This window comes from Sciurus vulgaris (assembly GCF_902686455.1).
Source record: "Sciurus vulgaris genome assembly, chromosome: 1".
In the NCBI taxonomy this organism is placed as follows: domain Eukaryota; kingdom Metazoa; phylum Chordata; class Mammalia; order Rodentia; family Sciuridae; genus Sciurus; species Sciurus vulgaris.
This window is the reverse complement of record NC_136461.1, coordinates 20396459-20410911: the sequence shown is the minus strand read 5'-3', so window position 1 is coordinate 20410911 and position 14453 is coordinate 20396459. Positions and strand designations below refer to the sequence as shown.

At 36.8% G+C, this 14453-nt stretch overlaps 1 protein-coding gene across 9 annotated transcripts in view; it reads right to left on the bottom strand.

Moving 5' to 3' along the window:
• The window catches only part of PHACTR4 (phosphatase and actin regulator 4), a gene marked incomplete at its 3' end in the record, with an annotated part of 91566 nt that overhangs the window by 32085 nt on the left and 45028 nt on the right, over window positions 1-14453 (bottom strand). The window contains exon 1 of one of the 9 annotated variants that reach the window (XM_079114551.1): window positions 8945-9175. The exons of 7 other annotated variants lie outside the window; for them this stretch is intronic. In XM_079114551.1, the coding sequence (XP_078970677.1) occupies window positions 8945-8990 (46 nt within the window). In that variant the 5' untranslated portion in view covers window positions 8991-9175. Of the gene's footprint in view, window positions 1-8944; window positions 9176-14453 lie in introns of those variants that run through there. One more of the 9 variants, XM_079114549.1, reaches the window with a different exon arrangement.

Sequence of the window (14453 nt, the reverse complement as noted above, 5' to 3'; positions counted from 1 at the left end):
AATGTAGAGTCAGGCAGAGTGGCACATGCCTGTAAATCCCGGTGACTTGGGAGGCTAACACACAAGGATTTTATGTTTGAGCCAGCCCTGGCAACTTAGCTAGATCCCATCTCAGAAAACAAAAAAAGCCAGAACAGTGGCATATGCCCCAGCAGCTAGGGAGGCTGAGGCAGGAGGATCTCCAGCTCAAAGAAAGCCTCTGCAACTTAGCAAGGCCCTAAGCAACTTAGTGAGGCTGTTTCTAAATAAAATATATTTTAAAAGGGGCTTGGATCCCCAGCACTGCAAAATAAATAAATAAATAAATAAATAAATAAATAAATAAATAAATAAATAAATAAATAAATAAATAAATAAATAAATAAATAACGGCTTGGGGATGTGGCTCAGTGGTTGAGTGCCCCTGGATTCAACTGCTGATACAAAAAAAAAAAAAGAAAAAAAAGCAAAGAAAAAAGAGCTGGGAGATATTGCTCAGTGGTAGAGCACCTGTGTTCAATTCTTAGTATCACAATAAATAAACAAATGAACAAGTAAACTTCCAGTGTGTATATGGATATATTTAGTCACATCTATCATTAAGAATAGCTCTCCTCTTTATATAAAGTCACTGAACACAAGTACTGAATACAAAAAAGGGAACAGTTTTTTCTTTGCTTTTGTATACAAATGTGCTTAATTTTCATATTTGTAAAACTCTGGTCTCATGCTGTGGGGTTCAGCCACACCCAGCCTTGCCCCAGTTATTATCCCAACTCATTCTTTCATATTTTTTATATTCTCCTTCCCTCCATACTTTCTACAATAAATAGAAAATTATTTCAATGACTCCCGACCTGTCCAAATACTCTGAATCAGTCCAACTGCCTTGTCAACATAGAGAAGCTCCAAGAGGTAAGACCTAGGCATCTGTTTTTAAAAATCTCTCCTGGGGCAAAAGACAGCTTAATGGTAGAGCACTTGCCTAGTAGATAACAGGTCCTGGGTTTGATCCCCAATATGGGCAGGTGGGGGAAATCTTACAGGTGGTTTTAAAAAAAAAAATTGTTTAGGTAATGGGGACTGAACCTAGCTCAGTGTTCTACCACTGAACTCCATCCATCCCTACCCCCTTTTATTTTTTATTTTGAAACAGGGTCTTGCTAAGTTGCTTAAGGATGTGCTAAATTGCTGAACTTGTGATCCTCTGGCCTCAGCCTCTCAAGCTACTGGGATTACAGGCATATGTCACTGCAACTGGCTATTTTTTTAAAAATTTGAGACAGGTTCTAAGTTGTTTAGGGTTTAGATAAGTTGCAGGGGCTGGCCTTAACTTGTGATTCCCTTGCCTCCAGATTCACTGTTATTACAGGAGTGTGCCACTGGACCAGGCTATCTCCAGGTGATTCTTACGATAAACCAGATTTGTTAATCCAATCCTAGATTATTATCAGGAAATCTCATACATGTTAAAAGACATAAAAGGAGACATTTTCTGGCCATACATGCTTCTTTGTTGAAGAAAAACAAATTGGAAAATTATGGCATTATGACAGTGTTTCCTACTCAGCAAAGTATTGCCATAGAGGAACTGTGAGGTCTTTCTGGTGTTTCTAGTCTCAAATAGTTCAAAAGAAAAATAAGTAAAAAATTTCCAGTTATTTTTTCCAGATTTATATTATATGTTTCATGTGTACTTGTAAAGAAGTATATTATGCAGTTAATTGGATTTACTGTTCTAAATATGGCAATTAGGTCCAATGAATTAACTGAATTAGACAAATCATTAATATTTTTTCTGATTTGTTGTCTTCTATCAGTTACTGGGAGAGGCACATTATTATGCTAATATCTCTTACTATGAAAGTAGATTTCTTCTTCTTCCTCCTTTGGGGTGTGTGTGTGTGTGTGTGTGTGTGTGTGTTTTGCGAGGAACTGATCCCAGGGCTTCATACATTCTATGCAAGTGCTCTACCTCTAAGCTATAATCCCAGTCCTTTTTAATTTTTTATGAGCCAGAGTCTCACTAAGTTGCTAACTGACCTTGAATTTGCAATCCTCCTGCCTCAGCCTCCTGAGTGGCTGAATTACAGGCATATGCCACCAGGCCTGGTGCTTTCTATTCTTTAAAACTGATATTAGGTATATACAAATTCATATTATGTTTTCCTGCCTTTTTATCAATATGGAATTTCTTCTATTGTTCTAGAAACATTTTTACCTTTTTTTTTTTTGTCTACTTTGACAACAGAAGTGTTTAGTTCACTATATGGTAATGCAGTCAGTGGTACAAGGCTTCCCTAGCGTGTGAAATGGTATGGATTGGATCCCCAGCACTGCAACAAATAGACAGATAGCTGATAGATAGCTGATAGTGGTGGCATCACCTATAATCCCAGCAACTCAGGAGGCTGGGGCAGGAGTTTGGAGGCCAGTTTTAGCACTTTAGCAAGGCTCTATTTCAAATAAACAACGTTGGGGGTGTAGTTCAGTGGTAAAGCACCCCTGGTTCAACCCCCAGTACCAAAATAAGTATGTAAAATAAAATCAAATCACAGAATTAGAGTATGACCTAAAAAGAGACAACCTTAGCCAGGTGTGCTGGCACATTGCTGTAATCCCAGCAATTTGGGAATCAGAGGCAGGAGGGTTGTAAGTTCAAGACCAGCTTCAGAAACTTAGCACAGCCTGACGTAACTCAGCGAGATCCTGACTCAAAATAGAAAATAAAAAGGGCTGAGGATGTGACTCAGGGTTAACCTTCCCTGGGTTCAATCCCCAGTACCCATCCCCCAACAAAAGAGACCATCTTACATTCCAGTGTTTCTATTAAAGTCCTTTTTAAAACTAATTTGTCATCTAGTTACAATTACTTCAAATTTCATAAGGTATTTTATAAATACTTTATTCACTTCTTTTGGGGGGGATTAAATTTGTACTTAAATTGCATGTAGCAATGATTCAGACTGTTGTATATTATTTTTGCATCAGATTACTGATTCTTATATATAAATCATATCCTGTATTTAGAATCTTTCTTCACTAATTGCTATGCACAATTTTTCTTCAGATCTCACTTCAAATTCAGACTGATTCTTCATGTTGCTGATAAGATAGGTACCCAAAGTTGAACTCCTAAGCACTTCTTATGGAGTCTACTCTGGGAGTGGATCTAGAAATCCAACTTTTAGCTCTTCAAGATCAATACTTAAAATTGTTTAAAATGAAATGTTGATAAAGTCTCATCCACTCTTTGCTTAGATGTCTGCTGAAAGAAATAAATCTTAACTTGTAAAAGATGAAAGATATAAGAAAAAGGTTTATAAAAGAAGATGCTGATTATCATTATTCCTAGTGAAAAGAGTAAATTATCTACAGAGCAACATTTTGACAACACCAGAAGGAAATCATAAAAACTTGATTTCACCAAATGTTTTATATATGAAGAGTGGGATCTTCAAGAATTAAATGATAATGTGGAGATATACTCAGATTGGGAGACTAAAGCAGGAGGATCTCAAGTTCAAAGCCAGCCTCAGCAACTTAGCAAGGTCCTAATCAACTTAGCAAGACCCTGTCCCTCAATAAAATAAAAAAATGGCTGTGGATGTGGCTCAGTGGTTAAACACTCCTGGGTTCAATCTCTGGTACCAAAAAAAGGGAAAAAAACAAAACAAAACACTGTTTCTACAGCATTTAATAATCCTAGGTTAAAAATAAAATAAATTAATATGTTATATATATATCATCTAAACTACGATAAAATATGTTAAAAAGAAAACAGAAGGAACTAAAATCAAAATGTTAATAGAAACAGCTGGGCGCAGTGGCATGGGTGTGTAATCCCAGTTATTCAGGAGGCTGAGGCAGGAGGATCCCAAATTTGAAGTAGACTGGGCAATTTAGCAAGACCCTATCTCAAAATAAAAACACAATAAAAAAGAATTATTTACCACACACACAATTTTTTTTTTTTTTTTTTTGTGGGGGTAGGTACCAGAGATTGAACTCAGGGCTTTCAACTACTGAGCCACGTCCCCAGCCCTATTTTGTATTTTATTTAGACACAGGGTCTCATTGAATTGCTTAGCGCCTCGCTTTTGCTGAGACTGGCTTTGAACTCATGATCCTTCTGCTTCAGTCTCTCAAGCTGCTGGGATTACAAGCATGCATCACCACACCTGGCTTTATTTTTATTTTGAGACAGGGTCTCACTAGGTTGCTTAGGGCTTTGCTAAGTTGCTAGCCTTGAATTTGCAATCCTCCTGCCTCAGCTTCCAGAATGGCTAGTATTATAGGTGAATGCCACTGAACCCAGCTGTCCTTTTAATTTTTTGAGACATGGTCTACCTAAATTGTCCAGGCTAGAATCAAAATTGTAATCCTACTGCCTCAGCCTCCCAAGTACTTAGAGGTATGTGCCACTTCCTGGCTACAACCAATTCTTAAGTCACCCATGTTGGACAGCCAGGTTTGGCCCAGGCAGCAGAAGTCCACAGAAAACTTAAATTTTCACTATATTTGGTAATAAGGTGACAAAATTATTGGATTGGATAAAATCTACATCTATTTAGGTACCTTATCAGGTTACATTTTTAAAACTATAACTTTTAAATTTAATTAACATATACTAAGTATACATATTAATAGGGTTCAGTATGATATTGCCATACATTTATAGAGTATGCATTGATCAAATCCAACCTTCCTTTATCCAGTCCCTTCAATGTGAATCAGAACATGATTTTTGTTTTTTTATGGTGCTAGGGATGAAATCCAGAGCCTCATATGTGCAAAGCAGTGATCTACAACTGAAGTAAATCCCTAACCCTCCTTATTAAAAGATGTTTAGATTTAAAGTATACAAAGTTCTCTCATTTTCCCCATAAAAATGTGATCTGTAAATGTTATTTGTCCAGAATTTTAAAATAGTTTTGTTCAAAAATAAACATATTTCAGTATCAAGAAGTGCTATAAAAAGCATTTTCAGAGCTTCAGAACTTTGCAAATAGAGAACATTAATTTATGGTACTTACACAACTGTACTTACTCATTTTTGCTAAAAGGATTACTGGATTTGCAGAATTGTTTCAAAACACTGCAATGAAATTACAGAACCTAAATCTGTCGCTTATGAACAAAGCAGCCTTTATCTAGACGAGGCCCACAATTCTCCTGGAAATCTTGCATAGTTCTTACCCTTACAGATTAGAAAGAGGGCAAAGCATTCAAGAGAAGGCCCCCGTCTCTCTCTGTATTTGTAAGTACGATTATTCTGAGATTCCACCTCTGGAAAAAAGAGTTTTCTACCATAAATGCACAAGAAGTGATGCTGGATGGGGATGTAGCTCAGTGGTGGAGCACTTGCCCAGCATGCCTGAGACCCTGGGTTCAATGCTCAGCACCACAGAATGAAAAAGGGGGGAAAAATGTGATCTGCTTTAATCTTGGCAACTTGATGTGTACAATTTTTTGATAAAAATTATAAGCAGAGGATAGTCTCTACAGTAAGAGGTTAAAGTATAAGCTATTCTCTCATGGGGCATGGGGTGAAACACCCTTAAATTTTCCAAAGTTTATCTGCAAGTAGAAAAAAAGAAATGGATGGTTATGACAATAGGAAACACAGAAAACTCACTGGGCAGGAAGAAGGGTCAATAATTTTTTATTGGTATTCCAAATTCAACAATGGCACTTCTCCTTTTCTCTTCTCTTTTTTTTCTTTTTCTGTGGTACTAAGGATTGAACCCAGAGGTCCTCTACCACTGAACTACATGCCCACCTTAATTAATTAATTTAGGTACCGGGGACTGAACCCAGGGTGCTTAATCACTAAGCCACATCCTCAGCCCTTTTTCATTTTTTTTGAAACTGGGTTTCACTAAGTTGCTAAGGCTGGTCTCAAACTGTGAACCTCCTGCCTGAGGAGCTGCTAGGATTACAGGAGCATGCTACCTGTAAGGACAATTTTTTTTTCTATGAGCTATCTCTTTGGATGAACACCACAGCACAAATTCCTACTTTCTATTCAAATGCTCAATTATTCAATCAGTTGTTTAAAGATTTTAAAGTAAAAAATTCTGAATGGATACCAATATAATATCTCTCAAATTTGCAATTAAGTCCTCAGGAAAAGGTTATTTATTTGAAAATAGATTATTCTTAGTGAACAGCTCTGGGCTTTCATCATAAGCCAAAGGAGTCCACTAAATTAAAAAAGGAGAATGCTGGGCTAGGGTTACTGTACATCAGTGGTAGTGTTTGCCTAGCACATGTGAAGCCCTGGTTCAATCCTCAGTATCACATAAAAATAAATAAAACACAGGATTGTATACATCTACAACTAAAAAGATTTTTAAAAAGGAGAATGCTTTGATAAATCTTTTAAAATGTACAACTGTTTCAGATTTCTTTTTATGTTATAAATTTTTCAACTAAAAAGCAAACCTTTTAAAAAACATTTTTTTTTTTTTTTTTGGTGGCCCTGGGGATTCAAACCCAAGGTTTCAAATATGCTAGGCAACATCCTACCACTGAGCTACATCCCCAGCCCACAAGCAAACTTCTTGAGAGCACAGACATAAATTATGCCTATAGAGAGTCCTTTATGTCATTCACAGTGCCTTGAAATAATTAGAAATCGATTTGAGATGGCTGTGCACACCTTTAATCCCAGTTACCCGAAGGCTAATGCGGGAGGATCAAATCTTTGAGGCTAGTCTGGGCAATTTAGCAAGACCCCATCTCAAAATAAAAAGAGTTGGAAATGGAGGTCAGTGGTAAAGTGCCCCTGAATTCAATCCTCAATACCAGAAAACAAAACAACTTAATATATTCATTCATGTAATTGAACTGTTTGCCTAACCAACTACCATTAATTTCAAAGCTCAAGTCTAAGTGCTATTTTATAGGTCCAGAACATCAAACAAAGAATTTAAGTTTTAATTTACTTTGTTTGTCATTCCAAAGACCATAGTAAGACTTTCTAAACACCTGCCCACTGGAAATAGTTTTAAATTTCATTAAGAAACTGCTGTGCTCAAAATAGAATACATTTTGAATTACAAATAGTATTATAATGGAGCCGGTGCATTAAAATTGCATAATGACACCTAATTATTTACATACAGGAAACAATAAAAAAATTAAATCCAGAAAGAATATAAAAATCACAGTTGGGTTCCTAAGTGATTTTTATTTCTTCCTTAAAGATCTTTCATCAGGGCTGTTGGTAGGCAAAAAATTGATAAATTTGATCTTTATCTACTCATGAAATGTTTCATATAGTGTATAAAGATTAGATGGGAAGTTCTTATAAATACTACCATCCATCACTAAATTGCATCTGTTTAACAATTCAGTGTTTTTCAAAATTTTTTCATTTTTGTCCCATATATAAATGTCTAACATTATTAGAGTATTTGGAACTAATTTTTGGAGTAGAAATCACCTGAGAATTTAGTGGTTCAAAAGCAAGTTATTTACCAAATTATTTATCAAACCGAGGAGCGTTTAATTCCAAGAAGCAGTAAAATGTCATCATAGGCTCACAGAGGTGGGGACATCTCTATTTTTTTTTTTTTCTTTCTTTTTTTCTTTTATTGTAAACAAATGGGATACATGTTGTTTCTCTGTTTGTACATGGCGTAAAGGCATACCATTTGTGTAATCATAAATTTACATAGAGTAATGTTGTTTGATTCATTCTGTTATTTTTTCCCTTCCCCCCACCCCTCCCACCCGGACATCTCTATTTTTAATTTCATTTCTTAAACTGAGCAATGGTCCCAGAGGGTTCTTTACATTTTTCTCTATATGTCTATTTATAAAATATTCCTTTTTCTTTTTGGTGGTGCTGGGGATTAACCCAGGGCCTTCTACATGTGAGGCAAGTACTATATCCTATACTATATTGAGTCCCAATATTCCATTTTTTAAAAGTGAGCTATTAAATTGATAAAGACCCAGTCCTGGTGATCAAAGTAAAGTGAACAGAAGTCCTGACTTTAGTGCCAAATATCTGTTTCTGAATAACTCACTTTGTGATCCATGCGCATCAATTTGAGTAATATGTGAAAAATGTTTTTGTAGATATTTAATTGGGATGTTCACAAGTTAAGATATTACCTTTAGAAACTAAATATCACATCAAATGATAATACATTTAGGGAGTGTTACCTGTGTTCTCACACTTTTATATTTTCCTTTAGTTACAACCCTTTTTATTGGAGAGAAAAAAAAGAATCATAAGACTGAACATATTTTCTGCTGCTTCATAAATCAAAATGAAGGTATAACTCTTTTTCTTAAATAGTATAGTGTCCAGAAATGATTTATAGGCTTTCTTCTGCCTCGCTTATATTTTGCAATTCTTTAGTGAACATTCACTTAAAACTTGGTTCTCAGTTTATGATCATCATCTTATATATAAAACCCTACAAGGTTAGGAAAATGAGCTTGCAGTGACAATGGACAAGATTTTTAGCTTTGAAACTCTGCAGTACACTTGCAATGATCAGCTTGGTCTCTAGCTATCTCAAAAAAGCTTGCTTACTTGGAAAATGTATAAGCGAGTCTAAAAAATTAACTCTGTTCTTTAAAATGGTCCTGTCACATATAACAATTGGCTATGTATTACAAAAGACTAGTAAAATACCTGTGAATTCTAAATAAAGAGTTCTGGTAGCACTGATCTTCTACAGAGGCAAGAAATTAACAAGTAACTTCCTAGCAATATAATTTTAAAAACTCCAGTGAGACCAAGTGGAACAAAACTGTGAGTGGGACATTAATATAACTGAATGAAAATAATAAGTTTTCATTCATTTTTCACAAACTTATAAACGCTTCAAAGTTATGAACATCAAAATTCTTGCATTCAAATTCCTATGAAATACTCAGCTTCACCTGTAAATCTGTCTTGCCTGTGTCAAGATTTTCTGTTTCTTTGCCTTCTATTACTCACCAACTGCATCTGGATTTACCGGTCTGGAGACATCAGCTTGCCCCATGATTATACTGTTTGATGTATCTCACGACAACAAACTGTCCCGGACAAAAGCAAACTTCTCTTTAAAAGATAAATCCACAAAAGGAAGGAAGCTGAAATCCTTTTCTCAGTGTCACTGCCAAAAGTCAGGAAGTGGCATGAGGTCAGTTAATCTGCTGGAGTTTCTTTCCCTGTACCCCAGCTTGGACACTTGTGGTTCTTACAAATATGTCTTCATGCTGGCGCGCTTCACACAGGAATGCCTGTCATTCCAGAGTGCACACTCCGTAGAGACCAAGTGCGGAAGGGGAGGAGACTACCAACCACATTCAAGCTGCTAAGCTACAAAGCCCAAAAGCCCACACCTCCTTTTCCTGATTTTGAGTTTGGTTAGAACTCTCCAGGCTCAGAGCCATGGAAGAAAGGGTGCCTGCTCAAGAGTACACACAAAAAATTATAAATTTAATCACAAAACCCCCATCAGGGTGGTTATGAGTAGCAGGCTAATGGGAGTCCTTTAGGTATAGGTTTACTTCAAAAGCATCAGATTGTTCTGGCACTTCACTGCATTTTGTATGAACAGTGTTATTCCCCTTTTCCCTGCCCATATTGTGAAATGTATATTTGCTCATCTTCCTTTCCTGGTATACACTTCCTAAATTCCTTGCAAACTCCACAAAGTAGTAGCGTTTTTTGTTTTTTGTTTTTTTTAATTGTAATCATTGACTGGTAACTGGCAGCCCTAGGTAGCTTCAGGATGGGGGCTAGTCATCAGAAAGACTAAGGTCAGATTAGACATTTGGAATTTTCAGTCTCCCTCCCCCAAATTACTCCCAGGAGGTGAGAGGGGCTAAGGTTAAGTTGATCATCAATATCCAGTGAGTTAATCAATCATGCCTATGTAATGAAGTCTCAATAACCCCAAAAGGACAGAATTCCAAGGAGCTTTTGAGAGCTGAACACATGCAAGTTCCTGGAGGGTAGCCCAGAGAAGGCATGGAGGCTCAACACCACTTGTCCCCAAACTTTACCCTATTCATCTCTTCATTCTGGTGTCATTGGTATCCTTCAAAATATCCTTTGTAATAAAATAGTAAATTGTAAATGTAAATGTTTCCCTGAGTTCTGTGAGCTGTTCCAGGAAAATAATGTTTCCTTAGGGGGGTGATTTTAGAAGAAGTACAGGTAAAACAACTTAAGGTCTGTGACTGGCTCCTGAATGGGGGGACGGTCTTGGGGACTAAACCCTTAACTTATGGAATATGAAGTTATCTCCAGGTAGACAGTGTCAAAACTGAATTCAATTAGAGGACACCTACCTGGTTGTTCCTGTAGCATTGCCCACTTGGCAGGTAGGGAGCCACCCCTCCTTCACATTTTGTGAGAGTAGAATTGGAGAAACTAAGTTTGGATTTTTTTCCCCTAAGTTCTCAGACCTTCAAATTCATATGTTGAAATTCCAACTCCCAAATGACGGTGACAGAGGAGGTGGAGTCTTTGGGAAATAATTAGGTCATGACAGTGGAGTGCTCATGAATGGGATTAATGCATTACAGAAAAGTTCACAGAGAGCTTTCGAGCTCTTTTCCCCAAGTGGAGGGTAAAAAAAAAAAAAAAAAGACAGCAAAAGGGCCATCACATCATCTTCCAGGTGACTTGATGTTGGATCTAGATGAAAAAGCTCCATATAATAAAATTCTAATTTTTAGCCACAAACTATGGATTATTTCATTAATACCTGATGGTAAAAGAGGGACTTTTTTGGGGGGGTGCAGGGGGCAGGGACAGTGTACCAGGATTGAACTCAGGGGCACTTGACCACTGAGCCACATCCCCAGTCCTATTTTGTATTTTATTTAGAGACAGGGTCTCACTGAGTTGCTTTGTGCCTTGCTTTTGCTGAGGCTGGCTTTAAACTTGTGATCCTCCTGCCTCAGCCTCCTGAGCCACTGGGATTACAGGTGTGTAGGGCCTGGCTAAAGAAGAACCTTTTTAAGCACTATATTAACAAGTTTTACACTTTATTTCATTTCATCATCACCAAACTCAACCTGTATCTTGAGGGATGTATTATTTACCCTATTTTCAGATAAGAAAATTAGGACTAGTGAGGCTAAATCTTGTGTTTCACATCATCAAATTTCTAAGTATTAAGGCCCAATATTCCTTCAAAAGACATCCACCAAAAGATGTAGCTTTTGGATTAAATTTTTGTTCTCCAAGAGATCTCAGAAAGATTTCTAGTATCTGAACTTTGCCTCTCCTTGGTACATTCTCTTTTCTCTCCTTAACCTAATTAATATTACCAGTTTTTAATTTAAAAAAAAAAAAGTGACAAATAAGAAAATGACAATGCTAAGGCACTGACGGGGGAAAAGTAGAAACACTGATCCAACCAAAGAATGCCCAACACCTTGGAACTCAGTTGCTTATATTTATTAGCCTAAAAGCAGACCATGAACAACTGAAGTTTCCACTACTGTAAACAGGCATGCACAGGGTGGAAAATGCTTTGGCATCCAGGAGGTGCTCAACATATTATAATTATTCAACATCATTATCGCTATCATCATCACAGAGTCAATATAAGCACATGACCTTTGAAGTCAGACTGAAATTTTAATTCCAGTTCTTTTATCACTTACATCTGTTAACATTAGTTCAATCACCTCTCAGAGCCTCGGTTTTTCTTTTCCCTCTCTCCCTCCCTCCCTATTTCTGGGAGCTAGGGACTGAACTCAAAGCCTCACACATGTATACTTTCTACCACTGAGCTACATACCCAGCCCCCGAGTCTCAAGTTTTCTAACTTATGCAAAGAACACAGTAATAGTTTCCAGTATAAGGCAGATGTGAGAATTCAATGATAATAAAGAGCTTTAAAATGTGCCTGGTATGGAAAACACTCAGTAAATACAAGAAAGAATCACAATTTACTGTAAAAAGACAAATCAATAAAGGAGAGGCAAGTTCAGGAGCAGTCAGGTAACACAAGGCAAAAACAAAGAGATTAGTCGGAAAAAGAAGATGGCATTTATGTTGAAGAGTGCCAGGAACAGAGAATGGAAGAGCCCCTGGACTCTCATTCCAAACAACCTCAGAGTTGCTGTCTCACTTTTGTGGAGTAAAATGGTATGTTCACTTGCTTTGCAAGTAGTAACAAAGGAGACAAATTTGTCCTATGAATGTTCACATCAGCCCTCTTGTATCACTACTATTAGGTTTAAAATTTTCAGCAGAAAGCATTTGTACTTTATGTGAAATATCCTGAAACAAAGGGAGGGCTACTGGAATCACTGGATGCTTGTGCCACTTTTGCCAAATAATACTGGTTTCTTTCTGTGGCAGACTCACTAGATGCAAAAATAAACAAACAAAACAAACAAACAAACAAAAATGCTTCCTATTCTACAAATATTGTAACTGTTCCCTGTCTTACTCCCACTTCCAGAATGCAACATGGCTTACCAATGGAAGAAAGCAGAGGTGTTGGAGTAACATCTGACTATGTAAAATTTCAGATTTCCTATTTACTGATTAAGGAACTCTACAATTTATTTAACTCATACAGCCTTAAGTCCTCATATCTGTTAAAAAGAAAACTTGCTTATAGGGTTGTTAGGACTAAACTAAGAGAAGACTCTGGTGACTGAAGGTGCTTAATATATTTGGCTCCCTCCCTTTCCATATAATTTTTTTTTTTCTTTTGTATCAGGGATCAAACCCAGGGGCTCCTAACCTCTGAACCACATTCTCAGTCCTTTTTATGTTTTATTTTGAGGCAAGTTCTTGCTAAGTTGCTTATAGTCTTGCTAAATTGTGAAGGCTGGCCTCAAACTTGTGATCCTCCTGCCTCAGCCTCCAGAGTCACTGGGATTACACCTTATCTGCCCAACACCTTATCTGTTTTCAAGCAACTAATTTCTTTTGTGTTTGTTAGGAGAAAAACATGTTTTAATCATTTTGTAAGTTCATTAAACCAGATCTTATTATTGCTATGAATAAGCAATGATGGGCTCAATAAACATCAAATTTTGGAACCAGAATAAATATTCCTTAAGGAAAAAAACAAAACAAAACAAGACAAAACTGAACACATATTTCCTGCCTTTTCATTGAGGATAATTTTCAGTTCTCATCTCTAGCAAACAATCTACCACAAATATTTGGATCAAGATTCCCCAGAACTGAATTGGCATGATGACAAATCTCACACAGTAAACAACAAACTGCCACAATATCATTATTTCTATTGATGATATGGATCCAAAATGTCACTGCATCTTCTATATGACTTCCAACCACACCATCAACTTTGTTGTATATCTTCATCCATTTGGATGATTCCTGAAAATCTCTCACTTTCGACCACAAGAAGATGCTCTAGAAAAGTGTCTGTGGGCCGGGCACAGTGGCTCATGCTTGTAATTCTCAGCAGCTCGGGAGGCTGAGGAAGGAGGGTCCTAAGTTCAAAGCTAGCCTCAGCAAAAGTGAGGTGCTAAGCAATTCAGTGAGACCCTGTCTTTAAACAAAATACAAAATAGGCTGGGGGATGTGGCTCAATGAGTGCCCCAGAGCTTAATCCTCAGCATCTCCCCACCCAGCCAAAAAAAAAAAAAAAAGAATGGCAGTCATGAAATAATATGTATATTTACAAACCTAATATGGTGGGCCTCCTGTTTATAGGAGAAACTGAAACTGTGCCACCAGGACTTCTTTCAGGTCCAGAGAATGAAAGATCTCAGTTGAAGAAATGGGAACTACACAGATTCTGCCTTTTTGATCACAATAAGTTCTCACCAATCCACAAGGATCAAGAAAGACTTCTAGAACTAAGGAAGGAGTTAATTACAGAGGCTGTAGTCCTGGCTCAGTGGTAGCGTGCTTGCCAAGCATATGTGAGGCACTGGGTTCAATCTTCAGTATCACATAAAAATTTTAAAAATAAAATAAAATAAAGATATTGTGTCCATTAAAAAAAAAATCACAGTAAACTAGCAAGTTTTATTATGGACAGGGCATAGTGCATTTTCTATAATCAATCCTTTAGTTAAGAAAAGTCAAAGCAAAAGTTTTTCTATGTTTGGATTAAGGATTGGGGGAGTTTCTTAGGATACAGAAAAGTGAGAAAGACCTCAATGAATCAAGTGAGAATTAGCTGAATGGAGATGAGAAGATGTGGAAGAAAAGAAGACAAGTGAGTGAAAAGAGGGGAAAATAAAATGACACTGATGGAACTTTAAACTACCACATAACATCAAGCAGCTAGCTGACTGAAATTACTGTCAAAGTCCTATCTGGTTAAACCAATGATTTAACCAATTTAATGTTCTGTTTCTAAAGAATGGCTATGAAAAATGTTTTATTATGGCCATAGTGCACTTTCTATTACTCATCTAACTTGGTGTGTGTCAAATAATAAAAAATAAATGTTAAATGAATTGGATTATTACTGGGAAACCATAGCCCTCATTTCTTCATTTTA